The following is a 27,487-nucleotide window of genomic DNA, read 5'->3' on the forward strand; positions in this document are numbered from 1 at the left end:
TACTTATAATGAATAAGCTGCCAGAGCAAACTGTGGGAGATGAATTGAAACTAATGGATTTGTTTTAAAAAAATAATATCCTAAACAAAAACTGTAGATGCTTCAAAAATGCACATAAACAAAATACTTTGTACCCCCCCCCCCCCAAATGTTCTCTTTGTTTCTACTGAAATAACAAAGGCAGATTTCTCTCCATGTTGTTTTATTTATTTATCTTTGCACAAGCGAGGTTTACATTACAGATGTTTATTTTTATTTTGAAAGTGCAGTTTTGTGCAATACTGGTCCATGGAATAGAAGCTCATTGGCTGCTAAATCTCTCACAGGTTTATTGGTAACTAATGGCTTGCCCTACAAGCACGCACAGCCCTGCAAGCACACACAGCCCCGCAAGCAAGCACAGCCCCACAGGGACACACAGCCCCGCAAGCACGCACAGCCCCACAGGGACACACAGCCCCGCAAGCAAGCACAGCCCCACAGGCACGCACAGCCCCACAAGCACAAAAAAACTTGAATACATTTTAAAATCCATATGTTTTTGGACATTCTCCAATGGAAAAAGACATATATCAGTGTATCAGAAGTGGCATAGATAAAGCTTGCATCTATCTGTACACAGTGTTAACCATGGTATTTATTTTCATTTATGTTTTTTTTATACTAGGGGTGAAAAGCCACGGCTGTGATCAGTGCGGGAAGTCGTTTGCACGGAAGGACATGCTGAAAGAGCACATGAGAGTGCATGACAACATCAGAGAGTATTTATGTGCTGAATGTGGTAAAGGTGCGGCAAATGTTTTTACTGGAGACAACAAAAAAAAAATCACCTAGATTACGAGTTTTGCGTTAGAGGCTGTGCGGTGCTAACGAGCAGTTTATGCTCACCGCTCACTTACAGACAGCGCTGGTATTACGGGTTTTTACAAACCAGACAAGAAGTGAGCGTTGAGAAAAATTTTGCTCGTTAACGCACTCCAATACCAGCGCTGCTTACATTAGCGGTGAGCTGGTGTAAAGTGCTCGTGCACGATTTTCCCATAGGAGTCAACGGGGAGATCCGGCTGGAAAAAAGTCTAACACCTGCAAAAAAGCAGCGTAAAACTCCTTAACGCAACCCCATTGATTCCTATGGGGAAATAAAATTTATGTTTACACCTAACATGAACCCCAAATCTTACACTTATTAACCCCTAATCTGCCGCCCTCAACATCGCTGACACCTACATTATAACTATTAACCCCTAATCTGCCGCTCCGGACACCGCCGCCACCTACATTATACTTATGAACCCCTAATCTGCTGCCCCCAACATCGCCACTACCTACATTATATTTATTAACCCCTAATCTGCCGCCCCCAATGTCGCCGCCACCTACCTACACTTATTAACCCCTAATCTGCCTCCCTCGACATTGCCGACACCTACATTATAACTATTAACCCCTAATCTGCCGCTCCAGACACCGCCACCACCTACATTATACTTATGAACCCCTAATCTGCTGCCCCCAACATCGCCGCCACCTACATTATATTTAGTAACCCCTAATCTGCCGCCCCCAACGTCGCCGCCACTATTCTAAATTTATTAACCCCTAAACCGAAGTCTAACCCTAACCCCACCTAACTTAAATATAATTTAAATAAATCTAAATAAAATTCCAATCACTAAAGGGACAGTCTAGTCAAAATTAAACTTTCATTATTCAGATACGACATGTCATTTTAATTAACTTTCCAATTTACTTTTCTTTCATGTAATTGGCAAGAGTCCATGAGCTAGTGACATATGGGATATACAATCCTACCAGGAGGGGCAAAGTTTCCCAAACCTCAAAATGCCTATAAATACACCCCTCACCGCACCCACAATTCAGTTTTACAAACTTTGCCTCCTATGGAGGTGGTGAAGTAAGTTTGTGCTAAGATTTCTACGTTGATATGCGCTTCTCAGCATTGTTGAAGCCCGATTCCTCTCAGAGTACAGCGAATGTCAGAGGGACGTGGAGTATCACCTATTGAATATGATGATTTCCCTAACGGGGGTCTTTTTCATAGGTTCTCTGTTATCGGTCGTAGAGATTCATCTCCTACCTCCCTTTTCAGATCGACGATATACTCTCAATTTACCTTTACCTCTACTAATAACTGTTTTAGTACTGGTTTGGCTATCTGCTATATGTGGATGGGTGTCTTTTGGTATGTTTTTTATTACTTAAGACACCTCAGCTATGGTTTGGCACAGGTTGACTGTCAGTTTCATATTTGGGGAATATAAACATCTTTTAAAATGAAATTTATTTCTTACCTGGGGTTTAGTCTTTTTTCAATTGACTACTTCTTACAAATTGCGGGTGGTATTAGGCCCGCGGGTGCGACAAATGCTAAACTTTATTGCGTCATTCTTGGCGCGAAAATTTTTTTTGGCGCGAAAAAGTACATCTATGCCGCAAGTTTGTAATTTCCGGCGTCATACTTGATGCCGAGACCTTTCACGCGGTTGCGTCATTAGTGACGCGAGTGTGTCATTTCCGGTTATTTTTGGCGCCAAAAAAGTTTAGTTACGTTGTGCGTCATACTTGGCGCCAAACATTTTCATTATTTCAATACCCCATTGATGTTTGCCTCTTGCTTTTTTCTCTATCAGAGGGCTATGCTATTTGCATTTTTTCCCATTCCTGAAACTGTCATATAAGGAAATAGATAATTTTGCTTTATATGTTGTTTTTTCTCTTACATTTTGCAAGATATCTCAATTTGATCCTGCCTCAGAAGCTTCTGCTGGAACATTGCTGCCTGACATCGGTTCTACCAAAGCTAAGTGCATTTGTTGTAAAATTGGAGAAATTATCTCGCCGAATGTCATTTGTAATAGTTGTCATGATAAACTTTTACATGCAGATAGTGTTTCTATCAGTAATAGTACATTGCCAGTTGCAGTTCCTTCAACTTCTAATGTGCATGATATATCTGTAAATTTTAAAGAATTTGTTTCTGATTCTATTCTGAAGGCTTTGTCTGCATTTCCACCTTCAAATAAACGTAAAAGGTCTTTTAAAACTTCTCATTTAGTTGATGAAATTTCAAATGACCAACAACATAATAATTTATTCTCTTCTGATGAGGATCTATCTGATTCAGAAGATCCTTCCTCAGACATTGACACTGACAAATCTACTTATTTATTTAAAATTGAGTATATGCGTTCTTTATTAACCCCTTAGTGACCAGAGCACTTTTCCATTTGTTGACCGTTTGGGACCAAGGCTATTTTTACATTTCTGCGGTGTTTGTGTTTAGCTGTAATTTTCCTCTTACTCATTTACTGTACCCACACATATTATATACCGTTTTTCTCGCCATTAAATGGAATTTCTAAAGATACCATTATTTCTTTCATGTAATTAGCAAGAGTCCATGAGCTAGTGACGTATGGGATATACATTCCTACCAGGAGGGGCAAAGTTTCCCAAACCTTAAAATGCCTATAAATACACCCCTCACCACACCCACAATTCAGTTTTACAAACTTTGCCTCCGATGGAGGTGGTGAAGTAAGTTTGTGCTAGATTCTACGTTGATATGCGCTCCGCAGCAAGTTGGAGCCCGGTTTTCCTCTCAGCGTGCAGTGAATGTCAGAGGGATGTGAGGAGAGTATTGCCTATTTGAATGCAGTGATCTCCTTCTACGGGGTCTATTTCATAGGTTCTCTGTTATCGGTCGTAGAGATTCATCTCTTACCTCCCTTTTCAGATCGACGATATACTCTTATATATACCATTACCTCTGCTGATTCTCGTTTCAGTACTGGTTTGGCTTTCTACAAACATGTAGATGAGTGTCCTGGGGTAAGTAAATCTTATTTTCTGTGACACTCTAAGCTATGGTTGGGCACTTTGTTTATAAAGTTCTAAATATATGTATTCAAACATTTATTTGCCTTGACTCAGAATGTTCAACTTTCCTTATTTTTCAGACAGTCAGTTTCATATTTGGGATTATGCATTTAAATTATTCATTTTTTCTTACCTTCAAAAATTTGACTCTTTTTCCCTGTGGGCTGTTAGGCTCGCGGGGGCTGAAAATGCTTCATTTTATTGCGTCATTCTTGCGTCAAAATGTCGACGTTCCGGATGTGGCGTCATTTTTGGCGCCAAAAGCATTTAGGCGCCAAATAATGTGGGCGTCTTATTTGGCGCTAAAAAATATGGGCGTCGCTTTTGTCTCCACATTATTTAAGTCTCATTTTTTCATTGCTTCTGGTTGCTAGAAGCTTGTTCTTTGGCATTTTTTCCCATTCCTGAAACTGTCATTTAAGGAATTTGATCAATTTAGCTTTATATGTTGTTTTTTCTCTTACATATTGCAAGATGTCTCACGTTGCATCTGAGTCAGAAGATACTACAGGAAAATCGCTGTCTAGTGCTGGAGCTACCAAGCTAAGTGTATCTGCTTTAATTTTTGGTATCTGTTTCTCCAGCTGTTGTTTGTATTGCATGTCATGACAAACTTATTAATGCAGATAAAATTTCCTTTAGTACTGTTACATTACCTGTTGCTGTTCCGTCAACATCTAATTTTCAGAGTGTTCCTGATAAAACATAAGAGATTTTATTTTTTAAAATACATTAAGAAGGCTATGTCTGTTATTTCTCCTTCTAGTTTACATAAAAGTCTTTTAAAACTTCTCTTTTTTCAGATGAATTTTTAAATGAACATCATCATTCTGATACTGATAATGGTTCTTCTGGTTCAGAGGTTTCTGTCTCAGAGGTTGATGCTGATAAATCTTTGTATTTGTTCAAGATGGAATTTATTCGTTCTTTATTTAAAGAAGTATTAATTGCATTAGAAATAGAGGATTCTGGTCCTCTTGATACTAAATCTAAACGTTTAAATAAGGTTTTTAAATCTCCTGTAGTTATTCCAGAAGTGTTTAATCTCCCTGATGGTATGTCTGAAGTAATTTCCAGGGAATGGAATAATTTGGGTAATTTATTTACTCCTTCTAGACGTTTAAGCAATTATATCCTGTGCCATCTGACAGATTAGAGTTTTTTGGGACAAAAAATCCCTAAGGTTATGGGGCTGTCTCTACTCCTGCTAATGTACTACTATTCCTACGGCAGATAGTACTTCATTTAAGGATCCTTTAGATAGGAAAATTGAATCCTTTCTAAGAAAAGCTTACTTATGTTCAGGTAATCTTCTTAGACCTGCTATATTTTTAGCGGATGTTGCTGCAGCTTCAACTTTTTGGTTAGAAGCTTTAGCGCAACAAGTAACAGATCATAATTTTATAGCATTATTATTATTCTATAACATGCTAATAATTTTATTGGTGATACCATCTTTTGATATCATTAGAGTTGATGTCAGGTATATGTCTCTAGCTATTTTAGCTAGAAAAGCTTTATGGATTAAACTTGGAATGCTGATATGTCTTCTAAGTCAACTTTGCTTTCCCTTTCTTTCCAGGGTAAATAATCATTTTCGTTCCTTTCCTCACAACAAGGAACAAAAGCCTGATCCTTCATCCTCAGGAGCGGTATCAGTTTGGAAACTATTTCCAGTTTGGAATATATCCAAGCCTTATAGAAACCTATAGCAAGCTCCTAAGTACCTATGAAGGTGCGGCCCTTATTCCAGCTCAGCTGGTATGGGGCAGATTACGTTTTCTTCAAAGAAATTTGGATCAATTCTGTTCTCAATCTCTGGTTTCAGAACATTGTTTCAGAAAGGTACAGAATTGGCTTCAAGTTAAGGCCTCCTGCTAAGAGATTTTTTTTCTTTCCCGTGTCCCAGTTAACACAGCAAAGGCTCAGCATTTCTGAAATGTGTTTCAGATCTAGAGTTGGCTGGAGTATTTATGCCAGTTCCAGTTCTGGAACAGGGGCTGGGGTTTTATTTTATCTCTTCATTGTACCAAAGAAGGTCAATTCCTTCAGACCAGTTCCGGATCTATCATTATTGAATTGTTATGTTAGGATACCAACATTCAAGATGGTTCCTGTAGGACTATCCTGCCTTTTGTTTAGCAAGGGCATTATATGTCTACAATAGATTTACAGGATGTGTATCTGCATATTCCGATTCATCCAGATCACTTTTAGTGTCTGAGATTCTCTTTTTAGACAAGCATTACCGGTTTTGTGGCTCTACCGTTTGGCCTAGCCTCAGTTCCAAGAATTTTTTTCAAAGGTTCTCGGTGCCCTTCTTTCTGTAATCAGAGAACAGGGTTTTGGTATTTCCTTATTTGGACGATATCTTGGTACTTGCTCAGTCTTCTCATTTTCGAAGAATCTCATACGAATCGACTTGTGTTGTTTCTTCAAGTTCATGGTTGGAGGATCAATTTACCAATCAGTTCATTGATTCCTCAGACAAGGGTAACCTTTTTAGGTTTCTAGATAGATTCAGTGTCTATGACTCTGTCCTTGTCAGACAAGAGAAGTTTAACATTGATATCAGCTTGTCAAAACCTTCAGTCACAATCATTCCCTTTGGTAGCCTTATGCATGGAAATGTTGGGTCTTAGGACTGCCGCATTAGATGCGATCTCCTTTGCTCGTTTTCACATGCGACCTCTTCAGCTCTGTATGCTGAACCAATGGTACAGGGATTACTCAAGATATCTCAATTAATATCTTTAAACCGATTTTACGACACTCTCTGACATGGTGGACAGATCACCATCGTTTAGTTCAGGGGGCTTCTTTGTTCTTCCGACCTGGACTATAATCTCAACAGATGCAAGTCTTACAGGTTGGGGAGCTGTGTGGGGGTATCTGACGGCACAAGGGGTTTGGGAATCTCAGGAGGTGAGATTTCCGATCAATATTTTGGAACTCCGTGCAATTTTCAGAGCTCTTCAGTCTTGGCCTCTTCTGAAGAGAGAGTTGTTCATTTGTTTTCAGATAGACAATGTCACAACTGTGGCATACATCAATCATAAAGGAGGGACTCACAGTCCTCTAGCTATGAAAGAAGTATCTCGAATTTTGGTTTGGGCGGAATCCAGCTCCTGTCTAATCTCTGCGGTTCATATCCCAGGTATGGACAATTGGAAAGCGGATTATCTCAGTCGCCAAACATTGCATCCGGGCGAATGGTCTCTTCACCCAGAGGTATTTCTTCAGATTGTTCAAATGTGGGAACTTCCAGAAATAGATCTGATGGCTTCTCATCTAAACAAGAAACTTCCCAGGTATCTGTCCAGATCCCGGGATCCTCAGGCGGAGGCAGTGGATGCATTATCACTTCCTTGGAAGTATCATCCTGCCTATATCTTTCCGCCTCTAGTTCTTCTTCCAAGAGTAATCTCCAAGATTCTGAAGGAATGCTCGTTTGTTCTGCTGGTAGCTCCGGCATGGCCTCACAGGTTTGGTATGCGGATCTTGTCCGGATGGCCTCTTGCCAACCGTGGACTCTTCCGTTAAGACCAGACCTTCTGTCTCAAGGTCCTTTTTTCCATCAGGATCTGAAATCCTTAAATTTAAAGGTATGGAGATTGAACGCTTGATTCTTGGTCAAAGAGGTTTCTCTGACTCTGTGGTTAATACTATGTTACAGGCTCGTAAATCTGTATCTAGAGAGATATATTATAGAGTCTGGAAGACTTATATTTCTTGGTGTCTTTCTCATCATTTTTCTTGGCATTCTTTTAGAATACCGAGAATATTACAGTTTCTTCAGGATGGTTTAGATAAGGGTTTGTCCGCAAGTTCCTTGAAAGGACAAATCTCTGCTCTTTCTGTTCTTTTTCACAGAAAGATTGCTATTCTTCCTGATATTCATTGTTTTGTACAAGCTTTGGTTCGTATAAAGCCTGTCATTAAGTCACTTTTCTCCTCCTTGGAGTTTGAATTTGGTTCTGGGGGCTCTTCAAGCTCCTCCATTTGAACCTATGCATTCATTGGACATTAAATTACTTTCTTGGAAAGTTTTGTTCCTTTTGGCCATCTCTTCTGCCAGAAGAGTTTCTGAAATATCTGCTCTTTCTTGTGAGTCTCCTTTTCTGATTTTTCATCAGGATAAGGCGGTGTTGCGAACTTCTTTTGAATTTTTACCTAAGTTGTGAATTCCAACAACATTAGTAGAGACATTGTGGTTCCTTCATTATGTCCTAATCCTAAGAATTCTAAGGAGAAATCGTTGCATTCTTTGGATGTTGTTAGAGCTTTGAAATATTATGTTGAAGCTACTAAGTCTTTCCGAAAGACTTCTAGTTTATTTGTTATCTTTTCCGGTTCTAGAAAGGCCAGAAAACTTCTGCCATTTCTTTGGCATCTTGGTTGAAATCTTTAATTCATCTTGCCTATGTTGAGTCGGGTAAAACTCCGCCTCAGAGGATTACAGCTCATTCTACTAGGTCAGTTTCTACTTCCTGGGAGTTTAGGAATGAAGCTTCGGTTGATCAGATTTGCAAAAAGGCAACTTGGTCCTCTTTGCATACTTTTACCAAATTCTACCATTTTGATGTATTTTCTTCTTCTGAAGCAGTTTTTGGTAGAAAAGTACTTCAGGCAGCGGTTTCAGTTTGAATCTTCTGCTTATGTTTTTCATTAAACTTTATTTTGGGTGTGGATTATTTTCAGCAGGAATTGGCTGTCTTTATTTTATCCCTCCCTCTCTAGTGACTCTTGTGTGGAAAGATCCACATCTTGGGTAGTCATTATCCCATACGTCACTAGCTCATGGGCTCTTGCTAATTACATGAAAGAAAACATAATTTATGTAAGAACTTACCTGATAAATTCATTTCTTTCATATTAGCAAGAGTCCATGAGGCCCGCCCTTTTTTTGTGGTGGTTATGATTTTTTTGTATAAAGCACAATTATTCCAATTCCTTATTTTATATGCTTTCGCACTTTTTTCTTATCACCCCACTTCTTGGCTATTCGTTAAACTGAATTGTGGGTGTGGTGAGGGGTGTATTTATAGGCATTTTAAGGTTTGGGAAACTTTGCCCCTCCTGGTAGGAATGTATATCCCATACGTCACTAGCTCATGGACTCTTGCTAATATGAAAGAAATGAATTTATCAGGTAAGTTCTTACATAAATTATGTTTTTCATCATATCTTATAATTTACTATTAAAAAAATTATAAAATATGAGGAAAAAATGGAAAAAAAAACAATTTTTTCAAACTTTGACCCCCAAAATCTGTTGCACATCTACAACCACCAAAAAACACCCATGCTAAATAGTTTCTAAATTTTGTCCTGAGTTTAGAAATACCCAATGTTTACATGTTCTTTGCTTTTTTTGCAAGTTATAGGGCACTAAATAAAAGTAGCACTTTGCTATTTCCAAATCACTTTTTTTCAAAATTAGCGCTAGTTACATTGGGACACTGATATCTGTCAGGAATCACTGAATATCCTTTAACATGTATATATATATTTTTAGAAGACATCCCAAAGTATTGATCTAGGCCCATTTTGGTATATTTCATGCCACCATTTCACCGCCAAATGCGATCAAATAAAAAAAAATGTTCACTTTTTCACAAATTTTTTCACAAACTTTAGGTTTCTCACTGAAATTATTTACAAACAGCTTGTGCAATTATTGCACAAATGGTTTTAAATGCTTCTCTGGGATCCCCTTTGTTCAGAAATAGCAGACATATATGGCTTTTACGTTGCTTTTTGGTAATTAGAAGGCCGCTAAATGCCACTGCGTACCACACGTGTCTTATGTGCAGCAGTGAAGGGGTTAATTAGGGAGCATGTAGGGAGCTTGTAGGGTTAATTTTAGCTTTAGTGTAGTAAACAACCCCAAGTATTGATCTAGGCCCATTTTGGTATATTTCATGCCACCATTTCACCGCCAAATGCGATCAAATTAAAAAAAACTTTAAATATTTCACAATTTTAGGTTTCTCACTGAAATTATTTACAAACAGCTTGTGCAATTATGGCACAAATTGTTGTAAATGCTTCTCTGGGATCCCCTTTGTTCAGAAATAGCAGACATATATGGCTTTGGCGATGCTTTTTGGTAGTTAGAAGGTCGCTAAATGCCGCTGCGCATCACACGTATATTATGTCTAGCAGTGAAGGAGTTAATTAGGTAGCTTGTAGGGAGCTTGCAGGGTTAATTTTAGCTTTAGTGTAGAGATCAGCCTCCCACCTGACACATCCCACCCCCTGATCCATCCCAAACAGCTCACTTCCCTCCCCCACCCCACAATTGTCCCCGCCATCTTACGTACTGGCAGAAAATCTGGCAGTACTAAAATAAAAGTTTTAGGTTTTTAAAAAAAAATAAAAAATAATTCTTCTGCTGTGTAGGACCCCCCTTAGCCCCCAACCTCCCTCATCCCCCCCAAACAGCTCTTTAACCCCCCCTCTGCCTTTATTGGGCACCATATTGGGTACTGGCAGCTGTCTGCCAGTACCCAGTTTGAAAAATATTAATGTATTTTATTTTTTTAAATATTTTATTTATTTCTGTAGTGTAGCTGCCCCCCCCTCAACATCCAACCCCCCACCCTCTCCCAGATGCCTTGATTTCAAAATCCCACCCTCCCCAGTCCTCTCTCCCACCCTCCAGATCTACAGCATTTTAATGCTGTTTTGATAGACATCACGTGCACGCACGCGCACCCGCACTAGATCCCTCCACCCTCCTCCACCAATAACTGCCCACCCGCCTCCCTGGATGAGCTCCCACCCACCAACGATAACGTGGCTCTCTCTGCATCGGATGGCTAAAAACAGTTATTGCAGGATGCCTCAATATTGAGGCATCACTGCAATAACATGAAAGCAGCTGGAAGCTATCAGGATCGCTTCCACTGCTTTCACAGACCAACGACGTATGGGGTACGTCCTTGGTCATTAACTGCATTTTTTTGCAGGACGTACCCCATACGTCGTTGGTCGTTAAGGGGTTAAAAGAAGTGTTAATTACTTTGGATATTGAGGTAACCAGTCCTCTTGACGTTCAGTCTAATAAACGTTTAAATGCTGTTTTTAAACCTCCTGTGGTTTCTCCAGGGGTTTTTCCTATTCCTGGGGCTTTTTCTGATATGATTTCTAAGGAGTGGAATAAGCCAGGTATTTCTTTTATTCCTTCTTCAAGGTTTAAAAAATTGTATCCTTAACCAGCAAAATCTATAGAGTTTTTTGAAAAGATCTCCAAAGTTATTTCTACTCTTGCTAAACGTACCACTATTCCTATGGAAGATAGTACTTCCTTTAAGGATCCTTTAGATAGGAAGCTTGAATCTTATCTAAGGAAGGCCTATTTATATTCAGGTCATCTTCTCAGACCTGCAATTTCTTTGGCTGATGTTGCGGCTGCATCAACTTTCTGGTTGGAGAATTTAGCGCAACAAGAATTGGATTCTGACATATCTAGCAATTATTCGCTTACTGCAACATGCTAATCATTTTATTTGTGATGCCATTATCAAAATTGATGTTAGATCCATGTCTTTAGCTATATTAGCTAGAAGAGCTTTGTGGCTTAAATCTTGGACTGCTGATATGACATCTAAATCTAGATTACTATCTCTTTCTTTCCAAGGTAATAATTTATTTGGTTCTCAGTTGGATTCTATTATTTCAACTGTTACTGGGGGAAAGGGAGTTTTTCTGCCTCGGAATAAAAAACCTAAGGGTAAATCTAAGGCTTCTAACCATTTTCGTTCCTTTCGTCAGAATAAGGAACAAAAACTCAATCCTCCCCCCCAAGGAATCTGCCTCCAATTGGAAGCCTTCCTCAAATTGGAATAAATCCAAGCCTTTTAGGAAACCAAAGTCAGCCCCTAAGTCCGCATGAAGGTGCGGCCCTCATTCCAGCTCAGCTGGTAGGGGGCAGATTAAGGTTTTTCAAGGATATTTGGATAAAATCTGTTCAAAATCAATGGATTCAGAGCATTGTCTCTCAAGGGTATCGAATAGGATTCAGAGTAAGACCTCCTGTGAGAAGATTTTTTCTCTTGCGTATCCCAGTAAATCCAGTAAAAGCTCAGGCTTTCCTGAAGTGTGTTTCAGACCTGGAGTCTTCAGGGATAATCATGCCAGTTCCTCTTCTGGAACAAGGTTTGGGGTTTTATTCAAATCTATTCATTGTCCCAAAGAAGGAAAATTTATTCAGACCAGTTCTGGATCTGAAAATTTTGAATCGTTACGTAAGAGTACCAACTTTCAAGATGGTGACTATAAGGACTATTCTGCCTTTTGTTCAGCAAGGACATTATATGTCCACAATAGACTTGCAGGATGCATACCTTCATATTCCGATTCATCCAGAACATTATCAGTTTCTGAGATTCTCTTTTCTAGACAAGCATTACCAATTTGTTGCTCTTCCATTTGGCCTAGCAACAGCTCCAAGAATCTTTTCAAAGGTTCTGGGTGCCCTACTCTCTGTAATCAGAGAACAGGGTATTGCGGTGTTTCCTTATTTGGACGATATCTTGGTACTAGCTCAGTCTTTACGTACTGCAGAATCTCACACGAATCAACTAGTGTTGTTTCTGAGGAAACATGGTTGGAGGATCAATTTACCATTACCAAAAAGTTTCTTGATTCCTCAGACAAGGGTCACCTTTTTAGGCTTCCAGATAGATTCAGTGTCCATGACTCTGTCTCTAACAGACAAGAGACGTTTAAAATTGGTTGCAGCCTGCCGGCACCTTCAGTCTCAGTCATTCCCTTCAGTAGCTATGTGCATGGAAGTTTTAGGTCTCATGACTGCAGCATCGGACGCGATCCCCTTTGCTCGTTTTCACATGAGACCTCTTCAGCTTTGTATGCTGAATTAATGGTGCAGGGATTATACAAAGATATCACAATTAATATCCTTAAATCCCAATGTACGACACTCTCTGACATGGTGGATAGATCACCATCGTTTAGTTCAAGGGGCTTCTTTTGTTCGCCCAACCTGGACTGTGATCACAACAGATGCAAGTCTTGGGGAGCTGTTTGGGGATCTCTGACAGCACAAGGGGTTTGGAAATCTCAAGAGGCGAGATTACCAATAAATATTTTAGAACTCCGTGCAATTCTCAGAGCTCTTCAGTTTTGGCCTCTGTTAAAGAGAGAACCGTTCATTTGTTTTCAGACAGACAATATCACAACAGTGGCATATGTAAATAATCAGGGTGGGACTCACAGTCCCCAAGCTATGAAAGAAGTATCTCGAATACTTGTTTGGGCGGAATCCAGCTCCTGTCTAATCTCTGCGGTGCATATCCCAGGTGTAGACAATTGGGAAGCGGATTATCTCAGCCACCAGACTTTACATCCAGGGGAGTGGTCTCTCCATCCAGATGTTTTTTCTCAGATTGTTCAGATGTGGGGTCTTCCAGAGATAAATCTCATGGCCTCTCATCTAAACAAGAAACTTCCCAGATACCTGTCCAGGTCCAGGGATGTTCAGGCGGAAGCAGTGGAAGCAGTGGATGCGCTACCACTTCCTTGGTGTTATCATCCTGCTTACATCTTCCCGCCTCTAGTTCTCCTTCCAAGTGATTTCCAAAATCATCATGGAACAATCATTTGTGTTGCTGGTGGCGCCAGCATGGCCACACAGGTTTTGGTATGCGGATCTGGTTCGGATGTCCAGTTGGCCACTTCCGTTACGGCCAGACCTACTATCTCAAGGTCCATTTTTCCATCAGGATCTCAAATCATTAAATTTGAAGGTATGGAAATTGAACGCTTAGTACTAAGTCATAGAGGTTTCTCTATGATTAATACATAGTATTAATACTAAAAGTGATTAATACTATGTTGCAAGCTTGTAAATCTGTCTCTAGAAAGATTTATTATAGAGTTTGGAAGACTTACATTTCATGGTGTTCTTCTCATAAATTTTCCTGGCATTCTTTTAGAATTCCTAAAATTTTACAGTTTCTTCAGGATGGTTTGGATAAGGGTTTGTCTGCAAGTTCCTTGAAAGGTGGACAATTATGATAGTTGCTCTTAAAAGAGTAACTTCCAAATATACCCTAGGTACTGGTGTGAACTTTTTAAGGCAAAAAAGCACTAAAACTGTGGTTTTACCTCAGATAAAAACCACCTGTAACTAAAAAGATAGTTATTAGAACATGGGAATATATAATTAGTTTTCAGTGCGACTGGAGTAGCTCTGGATTAGAGAAACTCAGTCTAAATCTTGCCTAGTAATACAATATCTACGTGAAACTATGTTATAACTGTCAGTTACTAGAAGTGTAATATTTTCATTGAATTGTATAAAAGACAAATATCTGATTGAATAAATAATATAAAGATTTTATTTAGAGTAACTCTATATAGAACTAGGCATACATTCAATAAGACAATTAAAAAGATGAGCGGATATATAAAGGATATTATTATCCTGTTTGAACCGGATCCGGTGTTAAAAAATGGATTAAAAAAAACTGTAATGAATATATTTATTCTAAAATAATTGGTTTGGAATGATACTGCGTTCCTAGAAATATATATGTTGTATATTATAACTTAATGTATTTTACATATAGATCGTGGAGACTAGTGCGCATAGAGACTATTATTTGATATGAGAAATCAATTCATGCATATATATATACTTAGTCCATTAGTTTAAACAATTAAAAATAGAATAGCAATGTATGCAAAAGCACAATTGGCCGGGGCTTTTTGCTTAAAATTAAACGGTACCTTTAAAATTGGAGAATAGATCAAGTCTGTGTACTATACCGGTATAGTTTTTCTGTGAGCCGTGCCTGTTGAGGCAAACTTGTTGATCTTTGAAACCCACCAGGGGGTCTTCTGAGATAGTATCCAAAGTGAAAATGAAGCAACAATTTGTTACTTTAGTTGTAATCCTTTGTGTTGGAATGTGAAGGTTACGATGTTGTGTATCCTTTGTTGGAGGTCCCACCAGGGGGTCTCGCACGGTCCTTCAGGTGTATTTTATTGTTCAAAATACAATTTGGTCCTTTTTCTTGCTAATTTTCTAGCTAGATGTTGTCCGACTTTGTTCTTTTTTCACCTTTGTTGAGCGGTTAGTCAGAAAAGTTTTAGCAAGTGTCAAACGGTGGAGTATCTTGAACTCATAGTTTTTTGGATCCCTTTTTTGTATATGTCAGTTATTTTTTAACTTCCATATTAGCTCAATATCCACTTATCAATTTTTAGACATAAGACAACGAAAAGTAATCAAGTCAACTAATTATTCACAGGATAAGGCGGTTTTGCTGACTTCATTTGAATTTTTTCCTAAGGTTGTGAATTCTAACAACATTAGTAGAGAAATTGTTGTCCCTTCCTTGTATCCTAATCCTTTGGAAAGATCCTTACATTCTTTGGATGTGGTGAGAGCTTTGAAATATTGTGTTGAAGCTACTAAAGATTTCAGGAAGACTTCTAGTCTATTTGTTATATTTTCTGCTCCTATGAAAGGTCAGAAGGCCTCTGCTATATCATTGGCCTCTTGGTTAAAGCTTTTGATTCATCAATCTTATTTGGAGTCGGGTCAAGCCCCGCCTCAGAGAATTACAGCTCATTCTACTAGATCAGTCTCCACTTTGTGGGCTTTTAAGAATGAAGCTTCAGTTGATCAGATTTGGAAAGCAGCGACTTGGTCTTCTTTGCATACATTTACTAAATTCTACCGTTTTGATGTATTTGCTTCTTCGGAAGCAGTTTTTGGTAGAAAAGTTCTTCAGGCAGCTGTTTCAGTTTGATTCTTCTGCTTTTGATTTAAGTTTTTTTCTTTCAAAAATGAAAATAAACTTATTTTTTTGGGTTGTGGACTAATTTTTTCAGCGGTATATGGCTGTTTTTATTTTATTCCCTCCCTCTCTAGTGATCCACATCTTGGGTATTGATATCCCATATGTCACTAGCTCATGGACTCTTGCCAATTACATGAAAGAAAACATAATTTATGTAAGAACTTACCTGATAAATTAATTTCTTTCATATTGGCAAGAGTCCATGAGGCCCACCCTTTTATGGTGGTTATGATTTTTTTGTATAAAGCACAATTATTTCCAAATTTCCTTTGTTGATGCTTTCTACTCCTTTCTTTATCACCCACTACTTGGCTATTCGTTAAACTGAATTGTGGGTGTGGTGAGGGGTATATTTATAGGCATTTTGAGGTTTGGGAAACTTTGCCCCTCCTGGTCGGATTGTATATCCCATATGTCACTAGCTCATGGACTCTTGCCAGTATGAAAGAAATGAATTTATCAGGTAAGTTCTTACATAAATTATGTTTTATCATCAAATTTGCTTTTTTCTCTTGGTATTCTTAGTTCAAAATAAACCTAGACAGACTCGTATGCTAATTTTTAAACCCTTGAGTCCTGCCTCTTATAACAGGCTTTTTAAATTCCTTTTTTAACACAAAGAGACAGAAAGTACACGTGGGCCATATAGATAACACTGTGTTCAGGCAGGAGGGGGTTATTTAAGATTTAGCCCAACACAATGCTAACTGCAAGACAATAGATAATAAATAGTCACAGTCATGTGATCAGGGGGCTGGAAGAAGGTTCTTAGATACAAGGTAATCACAGAGGTAAAAAGTATATTAATATAACTGTGTTGGTTGTGCAAAACTGGGGAATGGGTAATTAAGGGATTATCTATCTTTTAAAACAATAACAATTCTATGGTAGACTGTCCCTTTAACTCAATTATTCCTATTTAAAACTAAATACTTACCTATAAAATAAACCCTAAGCTAGCTACAATATAACTAATAGTTACATTGTAGCTATCTTAGGTTTTATTTTTATTTTACAGGCAAGTTTGTATTTATTTTAACTAGGTAGAATAGTTATTAAATAGTTATTAACTATTTAATAACTACCTAGCTAAAATAAATATAAAAGTACCTGTAAAATAAAACCTAACCTAAGTTACATTAACAATACACTATAATTAAATGAATTCCCTAAATTAAATACAATTAAATATAATTAAATAAAATTAGCTAAAGTACAAAATCAAACAAACACTTAATTACAGAAAATAATAAACAAATTACAAGAATTTTAAACTAATTACACCTAATCTAATCCCCCTAACAAAATAAAAAAGCCCCCCAAAATAAAAAGAAGCCCTACCCTACACTCAATTACAAATAGCCCTTAAAAGGGCCTTTTGCGGGGCATTGCCCCAAAGTAATCGGCACTTTTGCCTGTAAAACAAATTACAAACCCCCCCAACATTAAAACCCACCACCCACACAACCAACCCTACTCTAAAACCCACCCAATACCCCCTTAAAAAACCTAACACTAACCCCTTGAAGATCACCTTACCGGGAGAAGTCTTCATCCAACTGGGCCGAAGTCCTCAACAAAGCCGGGAGAAGTCTTCATCCAAGCCGGGGCGAAGTGGTCCTCCAGACGGGCAGAAGTCTTCATCCAGACGGCATCTAATATCTTCATCCATCCGGCGCAGAGCGGGTCCATCTTCAAGACATCCGACGCGGAGCATCCTCTTCCTTCCGACGGCTAACACTGAATGAAGGTTCCTTTAAATGACGTCATCCAAGATGGCGTCCCTTCAATTCCGATTGGCTGATATAATTCTATCAGCCAATCGTAATTGAGGTAGAAAAAATCCTATTGGCTGATGCAAACAGCCAATAGGATTGAAGTTCAATCCTATTGGCTGATCCAATCAGCCAATAGGATTGAGCTGGCATTCTATTGGCTGTTCCAATCAGCAAATAGAATGCCAGCTCAATCCTATTGGCTGATAGAATGCCAGCTCAATCCAATTGACTGATAAAAATAAACCCTAAGCTAGCTACAATGTAACTATTAGTTATATTGTAGCTAGCTTAGGGTTTATTTTATAGGTAAGTATTTAGTTTTAAATAGGAATAATTTAGTTAATGATAGGAATATTTATTTTGATTTCTTTTAATTATATTTAAGTTAGGGGGTGTTAGGTTTAGGGTTAGACTTAGGTTTAGGGGTTGATAACTTTAATATAGTGGCAGTGACGTTGGGGGCGGCAGATTAGGGGTTAATAAATGTAGGTAGGTGGCGGCGATGTTAGGGCCGGCAGATTAGGGGTTAATAATATTTAACTAATGTTTGAGAGGCGGCAGTTTAGGGGTTAATATATTTATTATAGTGGCGGCGGTGTCCGGTTTGTCAGATTAGGGGTTAAAAATTTTTTTTTGTGTTTGCGATGTGGGAGGGCCTCGGTTTAGGGGTTAATAGTTGGTTTATGGGTGTTAAAAAATATTTTTCGTGTTTGCGATGTGGGAGGGCCTCGGTTTAGGGGTTAATAGTTGGTTTATGGGTGTTAGTGTACTTTTTAGCACTTAAGTTAAGAGTTTTATGCTACGGCGTTGTAGTGTAAAACTCTTTAACTACTGACTTTAAAATGTTGTACCAGTCTTGACAGGAGAGGGTGTACCACTCACTTTTTGGCAGACTCGTAATACCGGCGCTATGCAAGTCCCATTGAAAAAAGAGGATACGCAATTTACGTAAATGGATTTGCGGGAATTTCCAAGTCTGGCCAAAAAAGTGAGCGGTGAGCGTTAAAAAGCAGGGTTAAGACCGGCCAACACTGCTTTTTAAGCCTAACGCACAACTCGTAATCTAGCCGAAAATTTGCTGATTTGCTGTCATTTCACCAATCAGGGCTCTTCCCCCCCATAGATATAAACTAAATACATTTATGCAAAATAAGATCCCTTCTCAAATGTTGTAGTTTTATGTAAATCAGCTTTAGGAATTGGTAGATAATTTAAGACGCACATCGGAAAACAGACGTTGCAGGCATAATTGATCTGTATTGTGAAGGAGTAACAAATATGTTAAAATACTTTTTCATTACAAATTGAAGCGCTATTTAAATTAAAACTAGCAGGAAATGCATGTTTGTGCACCACTGGCACTAAAGTATGCAATACGTATTGGATGAAGGGGACAAATGTTTGAGCTGTGTTGGTATATCAGGACATGCTGGCACTAATCTGACGAGAGAAAGTAGCTGTTGTCCCCAAAACAAAACATGTTTTGATTTTAGATGTCATTATAGAAAATGCAGCATGTCTGCAGAAAGAGCAGGATACATACAGGGAATGTTAGTGCTTTCACTTTGCAGCGCTGCTTCACATCTGCACTGGCTGCACTGTGTAAGTTTTTCGTAACACAGTGCAACCAGAGCCAAGCACTGTTTGAAGAGAACAGAAAAATATGGAGCAGCGCTGCAAAGCGGCAGCGCATTGATGACTGGCTCTCAGTGATTGTTTTTCAACCTCTCCTCAAGCCTTTCTCGTTATGCAAAGCTGTGACTCCTGAATGTAATATGCTCTTGTGAGCAATTCACCTTTTTTATTACTACGTTACCTTACAATTATGTGATGTTAGAATAAGAGCAAAGGAAACAAATTTATTCAAGAGACATTTTAAAAACATAACATTTTTTTTTTCTCTGCAGCTAATTTGCAATGCAATTTTCAATTGCTGCAATATATTGTAAAAAAAAAATTGCTTTATTCTCCAGTTTCTCAAAACATTGCAATTGAACTGTTGCTTTAGTGTAACTGCTTAATTTAAAACTGAATTTCATTTCAAAATGACCTGCAGTAAACAAATTCACTAAAAAAAAATCTCATTGCAGAAAGTGAAAAAATGTTCTGCCTCTGGGGATGTTTAGTTTTCTCCAACATTGGTGTGTCCGGTCCACGGCGTCATCCATTTCTTGTGGGAAATGTTCTCCCCCACAGGGAAAGGCAAGGAGAGCACACAGCAAGAGCTGTCCATATAGCTCCCCCTCTGGCTCCGCCCCCCAGTCATTCTCCTTGCCGCTCTGAACAAGTAGCATCTACCACGGGGATGGCGAGTAGTTTGTGGTGTTAGTTGTAGTTTTTTATTCTTCTATCAAGAGTTTGTTATTTTAAAATAGTGCTGGCTTGTACTATTTACTCTATAACAGAAAAGTGATGAAGATTTCTGTTTAAGAGGGCTATGATTTTAGCACAAGTAACTAAAATCCATTACTGTTACCACGCAGGACTGTTGAAACAAGAGAACTTCAGTTGGGGGTAACAGTTTGCAGACTCATCTGCTTCAGGTATGACTAGTCTCCTTCTAAAAACACAGGCTAATGCTAGATGACAGTCATTTTTCCCCTCAGGGGAAACAGTAAGCCATTTTTCTTTCACCTCAGCAAAAAAGATAACAGGCTTCCCCTTTTTGTTTTTTATGCTGGTAGACACTGTTAGGGGCTAAATCGATTGGTTTTTATTACAATATTATACCATTTGAAATATTTTATAAGCCACATACACTTGGGAACGTTTTTTATTGATCTGGCTTGTTTTAGACACCTAAATCTAGTCAGGAAGGCCCCTTCACTCTAGTGTGCTGAGGGAGGAAGCCTCATTTTGGCACTTCAGCTGTGCAGTTGAATTTCAAGGCAGTGCATGCAGATTCATGTGAGAGGGTCCTGTGGTTCAGAAAGTGACTCCAAAAGGCTTTTTTCTGTGAATGGTAACCCCTAAGGAAGGTAAAAAGCTGCAGCAAGGCTGTAGCTGGGATTGTGGTGTGTAAAAACGGTTAAATCCAACAATTAGCTCCGGTTGTTTTAAGAGCTAGAGTCTCCATATTTGCTGTGCAATACTTTCTAAGCATTAAGACACTGGGGTCCAAATTTCAGAAAAATCGGATATTGCCTTCATAGTTTTTTGAACATTCAGAAATAAATGTGTCATTTTATTTTTTAAAGAGACAGTAACGTTTTTGTTTAAAATCGTTTTTATTGCATTGTTTGCCTGCCTAAATCTGTTTAACATGTCTGTTCCATCAGATAACCTATGTTCTGTGTGTATAGAGACAAATGTGGTTCCCCCTTCGAGTGTTTGTGATAATTGCGCCATAGCGTCCAAACAAAATCAGGACAGCTCTGTTATTTTTCATAATGTTGCCCAAGATGATTTATCTAATGAAGGTAGTGGGGATAGCTCTACATCCTCTCCTTCTGTGTCTACACCAGCTTTGCCCACGCAGGCGACACCTAGCGCGCCAGTGCTTATTTCTATGCAACAATTATCAGCAGTAGTGGATAATTCTATAGCAACTCTTTTATCCAAACTGCCAGTTTTTCAGAGAAAGCGTGATTGTTCAGTTTTAAATACAGATAAAAAGGATGAACAATCAGACGCTGACGATGCCTTATCTATTTTACCCTCACATCAATCGGAATTGGCTGTGAGGGAAGGGCTGTCTGAGGGTGAAATTTCAGACTCAGGAAAAATTTCTCAACAGGCAGAACCTGATCTAGTGGCATTTAAGTTTAAGCTAGAACATCTCCGCGCTTTGCTTAAGGAGGTATTAGCTACTCTGGATGACTGTGATTCCTTGGTAGTACCAGAGAAGTTGTGCAAATTGGACAAATTTTTAGAGGTCCCAGTGCACGACGACGCTTTTCCAATACCTAAGAGGGTAGCGAACATAGTGGAAAAGGAGTGGGAGAAGCCAGGTGTACCCTTTGCCCCACCTCCTATATTTAAGAAAATGTTTCCCATAGTAGACCCTAGAAGGGACGCATGGCGAACGGTCCCGAAGGTTGAGGGAGCTGTTTCAACACTAGCGAAGCGCACAACTATTCCTATAGAGGACAGCTGCGCTTTCAAAGATCCTATGGATAAAAAATTGGAAGGATTGCTTAAAAAGATTTTTGTTCAGCAAGGGTTCATCCTTCAACCAGCTACGTGTGTTATTACTGTCACTTCAGCTGCGTCCTTTTGGTTCGAAGAACTAGAAAGGTCGCTCCAGAAAGAGACTTCCTATGAAGAAGTCATGGACAGAATTCACGCATTAAAGTTAGCTAATTCCTTTATATTGGATGCCGCCTTTCAAATAACGAAATTGGCGGCGAAAAACTCAGGTTTTGCTATAGTAGCGCGGAGGGCGCTTTGGCTAAAATCCTGGTCGGCAGATGTGTCGTCCAAGACTAAGTTACTGAATATTCCTTTTAAGGGTAAGACCCTTTTTGGGCCGGAATCGAAGGAAATTATTTCAGACATCACTGGGGGTAAGGGCCATGCCCTCCCACAGGATAGGCCTTTTAAGGCTAAGACCAAGTCTAATTTTCGTTCCTTTCGCAATTTCAGGAACGGACCGGCTAATAACTCCACTGCCGCTAGACAAGAAGGTAACGTGGCCCAGCCCAAACCCGCTTGAAAGCCCATGCAAGGCTGGAACAAGGGTAAACAAACCAAAAAACCTGCTGCTGCTACCAAGACAGCATGAAGGGGTAGCCCCCGATCCGGGACCGGATCTGGTAGGGGGCAGACTATCTCTCTTCGCTCAGGCTTGGGCAAGAGATGTTCTGGATTCCTGGGCACTAGAGATAGTTTCCAAGGGATACCTGTTAGAATTCTAGGGACTTCCTCCAAAGGGAAGGTTCCACCTGTCTCGCTTATCTTCAGACCAGATAAAGAAACAGGCATTCTTACATTGTGTAAGAGACCTATCAAAGATGCGAGTGATAAACCCAGTCCCCTCCGGGGAACAAGGTCTAGGGTTTTACTCAAACCTGTTTGTGGTTCCCAAAAAAGAGGGAACTTTCAGGCCAATTCTGGATTTAAAGATATTAAACTAAGAGCTATATTCAATGCGCTCCTGGCTTGGCCTCAGCTAGCGGAAGCCAGGTTCATAAGATTTCAGTCGGACAGCATAACGACTGTTGCGTACATCAATCATCAGGGGGGAACAAAGAGTTCCCTAGCGATGAAGGAAGTAACCAAGATAATCCAATGGGCAGAGAATCACTCCTGCCATCTATCTGCTATTCACATCCCAGGAGTAGACAACTGGGAGGCGGACTATTTGAGTCATCAGACTTTCCATCCGGGGGAGTGGGAACTCCATCCGGAGGTCTTTGCTCAGTTAACCCAATTATGGGGCATTCCAGACATGGATCTAATGGCGTCCCGTCAGAACTTCAAGATTCCTTGCTACGGGTCCAGATCCAGGGATCCTAAGGCAACTCTAATGGATGCATTAGTGGCGCCTTGGTCGTTCAACCTAGCATATGTGTTTCCACCGTTTCCTCTCCTCCCCAGGCTCATAGCCAGGATCAAACAGGAGAAGGCCTCGGTGATTCTGATAGCTCCTGCGTGGCCACGCAGGACTTGGTATGCAGACCTGGTGAATATGTCATCGGCTCCACCATGGAAGCTACCTTTGAGACAGGACCTTCTAGTACAAGGTCCATTCGAACATCCCAATCTAGTTTCTCTGCAGCTGACTGCTTGGAAATTGAACGCTTGATTTTATCCAAGCGTGGGTTTTCAAATTTACCATAAAATATGGAAAAAATATATCTGTTGGTGTGAATCCAAAGGATTCTCCTGGAGTAAGATTAAAATTCCAAAGATTCTCTCCTTTCTCCAAGAAGGTTTGGATAAAGGATTGTCAGCTAGTTCTCTAAAAGGACAGATTTCTGCATTATCCGTCTTGTTGCACAAACGACTGGCAGCTTTGCCAGATGTACAAGCTTTTGTTCAGGCTTTGGTTAGAATCAAGCCTGTTTACAGACCCATGACTCCTCCTTGGAGTCTAAATTTAGTTCTTTCAGTTCTTCAAGGGGTTCTGTTTGAACCTTTACATTCCATAGATATTAAGTTACTATCTTGGAAAGTTCTGTTTTTGGTTGCTATTTCTTCTGCTAGAAGAGTTTCTGAATTATCTGCTTTGCAGTGTGATCCACCCTATCTGGTGTTCCATTCAGATAAGGTTGTTTTGCGTACTAAGCCTGGTTTTCTTCCAAAAGTTGTTTCCAACGAGAACATCAACCAGGAAATAGTTGTTCCTTCTTTGTGTCCGAATCCAGTTTCAAAGAAGGAACGTTTATTACACAATTTAGATGTTGTTAGTGCTTTAAAGTTCTATTTAGAAGCAACAAAAGATTTTAGACAAACCTCATCCTTGTTTGTCGTTTACTCTGGTAAGAGGAGAGGTCAAAAAGCTACTGCTACCTCTCTCTCTTTCTGGCTGAAAAGCATTATCCCCTTGGCTTATGAGACTGCCGGACGGCAGCCTCCTGACCGTATCACAGCTCACTCTACTAGGGCTGTGGCTTCCACATGGGCCTATAAGAACGAGGCTTCTGTTGACCAGATATGTAAGGCAGCGACTTGGTCTTCTCTGCACACTTTTGCCAAATTCTACAAATTTGATATTTTTTCTTCTTCGGAGGCTGTTTTTGGGAGAAAGGTTTTGCAAGCCGTGGTGCCCTCTGTTTAGGTAACCTGATTTGCTCCCTCCCTTCATCCGTGTCCTAAAGCTTTGGTATTGGTTCCCACAAGTAATGGATGACGCCGTGGACCGGACACACCAATGTTGGAGAAAACAGAATTTATGCTTACCTGATAAATTACTTTCTCCAACGGTGTGTCCGGTCCACGGCCCGCCCTGGTTTTTTTAATCAGGTTGAAAAAATTTTTCTTTATACACTACAGTCACCACGGCACCCTATAGTTTCTCCTTTTTCTCCTAACCGTCGGTCGAATGACTCGGGGGCGGAGCCAGAGGGGGAGCTATATGGACAGCTCTTGCTGTGTGCTCTCCTTGCCTTTCCCTGTGGGGGAGAACATTTCCCACAAGTAATGGATGACGCCGTGGACCGGACACACCGTTGGAGAAAGTAATTTATCAGGTAAGCATAAATTCTGTTTTTTTTAACACAGGAATATTTTTGGTTTTAACATTTTTAAAAAAAAAAAAAGCAAAAATGTATTTATTTTAAAACAGATTTAGCTATAACAAAGAACAAATGAGAAGCTTTAACTTTTAAATATACAAAACAAGAGCTGTGTGTGAACTAATCACAGAAGCCTTTGTTTATAGGCTTTTTGCTTAGCTCGCGGTGCGAACACACAATGTGACACAAACAATGACCTTGTTGGCACAGAGCTGCCTTTGGCCTACTGCCATACTACTAGCTCCAAACTGCCTGTGAGATCATTTAGAAGAAAATCCTCTCCAGTTTGGGCACAGCTTCCAGAAGGTTCACCACGTGTCACCTAGGACCTGTTTTTTACTTAATCACCTAGTGTATTTTAAACAATCATTTTCTAGGGGCTTCTTTTCAGTTAATCCATTGTTACGTTTTAAAATAACAGAAAGCTCTTTGCAGGAAGTAAATGGATAAGCTGTGAGGATTTTTATGAAAAAACTTGCGGCTAGATTACGAGTTGTGCGTTAGGCTTAAAAAGCAGCGTTGGCCGGTCCTAATGCTGCTTTTTAACGCCCGTTGGTATTACGAGTCTTGCAGGTACAGGTGTACCGCTCACTTTTTTGGCCAGACTTGGAAATACCGCAAATCCACTTACGTCAATTGCGTATCCTATATTTTCAGGGGGACTTGCATAGCGCCGGTATTACGAGTCTGCCAAACAGTGAGCGGTAGACCCTCTCCTGTCAAGACTGGTACCGCATTTTAAAGTCGGTAGTTAAGAGTTTTACACTACAACGTCGTAGCATAAAACTCTTAACTAAAGTGCTAAAAAGTACACTAACACCCATAAACTACCTATTAACCCCTAAACCGAGGCCCTCCCACATTGCAAACACTAAAATAATTTTTTTAACCCCTAATCTGCCGAACCGGAGATCGCCGCCACTATAATAATTATATTAACCCCTAAACCACCACACTCCCGCATCCCAAACACTAGGTAAATATTATTAACCCCTAATCTGTTGTCCCCAACATCGCCGACACCTACCTACATTTATTAACCCCTAATCTGCCGCCCACAACGTCACTGCACTATATTAAAGTTATTAACCCCTAAATCTAAGTCTAACCCTAACACCCCCGATCTTAAATATAATTTAAATAAATCTAAATAAAATTATTATTATTACCTAAATAATTCCTATTTAAAACTAAATACTTACCTATAAAATAAACCCTAAGCTAGCTACAATATAACTAATAGTTACATTGTATCTAGCTTAGGGTTTATTTTTATTTTACAGGCAAGTTTGTATTTATTTTAACTAGGTAGAATAGTTATTAAATAGTTATCAACTATTTAATAACTACCTAGTTAAAATAAAGACAAATTTACCTGTAAAATAAAACCTAACCTAAGTTACAATTACACCTAACACTACACTATAATTAAATTAATTCCCTAAATTAAATGCAATTAAATACAAATAAATAAAATTATCTAAAGTACAAAAAAACCCCACAAAATTACAGAAAATAATAAACAAATTACAAGATTTTTAAACTAATTACACCTAATCTAATCCCCCTAACAAAATAAAAAAGCCCCTCCAAAATAAAAAAGCCCTACCCTACACTAAATTACAAATAGCCCTTAAAAGGGCCTTTTGCGGGGCATTGCCCCAAAGTAATCAGCTCTTTTACCTGTAAAAAAAGTACAAATCCCCCTCAACATTAAAACCCACCACCCACACAACCAACTCTACTCTAAAACCCACCCAATCCCCCCTTAAAAAAACCTAACACTAACCCCTTGAAGATCACCTTACCGGAAGAAGTCTTCTCCCAACCGGGCCGAAGTCCTCAACAAAGCCGGGAGAAGTCTTCATCCAAGCCGGGCGAAGTGGTCCTCCAGACGGGCAGAAGTCTTCATCCAGACGGCATCTTCTATCTTCATCCATCCGGCGCGGAGCGGGTCCATCTTCAAGACATCCGGCGCGGAGCATCCTCTTCCATCAAAGTCTTCTTACTAAATGACAGTTCCTTTAAGTGACGTCATCCAAGATGGCGTTCCTTCAATTCCGATTGGCTGATAGAATTCTATCAGCCAATCGGAATTAAGGTAGAAAAAATCCTATTGGCTGATGCAATCAGCCAATAGGATTGAGCTGGCATTCTATTGGTTGATTGGAACAGCCAATAGAATGTCAGCTAAATCCTATTGGCTGATTGGATCAGCCAATAGGATTGAAGTCACAAAACACATCAAAAATACATTACACAGTACAGTTACACCCATAATAACACTGTCTAATAAAAAGTATTAAAAACATATTGCACAAAAAAGGTCTCAAAGATATGATGTATCAGGTGTTAGGAGAAAAAAAGGCAGGCAAAGGGCTTTAACATAGAGATGCATACATATACTTGTCTTAATATGTATTTATATGTTTATATATGTATTTACAGACCTATATACACATATGTACACATATATAGACACATATAAGTGCATTGGAGCCCTTTAAAGTCAAGTAGATAAAAACATGGAATATCATATTTATTCAATATTCCTATTTAAAAGAACATTAAAGGACCAGTCAACACATTAGATTTGCATAATCAACACATGCAAGATAACAAGACAATGCAATAGCACTTAGTCTGAGCTTCAAATGAGTAGTAGATATTTTTATAACAAATTTGAAAGTTATGTATATTTCCACTCCCCCTGTACCATGTGATAGCAATCAGACAATCACAAATGCATATACGTATAGTCTGTGAATTCTTGCACATGCTCAGTAGGATCTGG

At 39.3% G+C, this 27,487-nt stretch overlaps 1 protein-coding gene across 1 annotated transcript in view; it reads left to right on the forward strand.

The window, feature by feature from the left end:
* The window catches only part of PRDM15 (PR/SET domain 15), a 236,901-nt gene that overhangs the window by 139,405 nt on the left and 70,009 nt on the right, over positions 1 to 27,487 (forward strand). The window contains exon 19 of the mRNA XM_053705902.1: positions 668 to 787. Coding sequence (XP_053561877.1) covers positions 668 to 787 — 120 coding nt within the window. The remainder of the gene's footprint in view (positions 1 to 667; positions 788 to 27,487) is intronic.

Source organism: Bombina bombina, chromosome 3 (assembly GCF_027579735.1).
Source record: "Bombina bombina isolate aBomBom1 chromosome 3, aBomBom1.pri, whole genome shotgun sequence".
Lineage (NCBI taxonomy): Eukaryota > Metazoa > Chordata > Amphibia > Anura > Bombinatoridae > Bombina > Bombina bombina.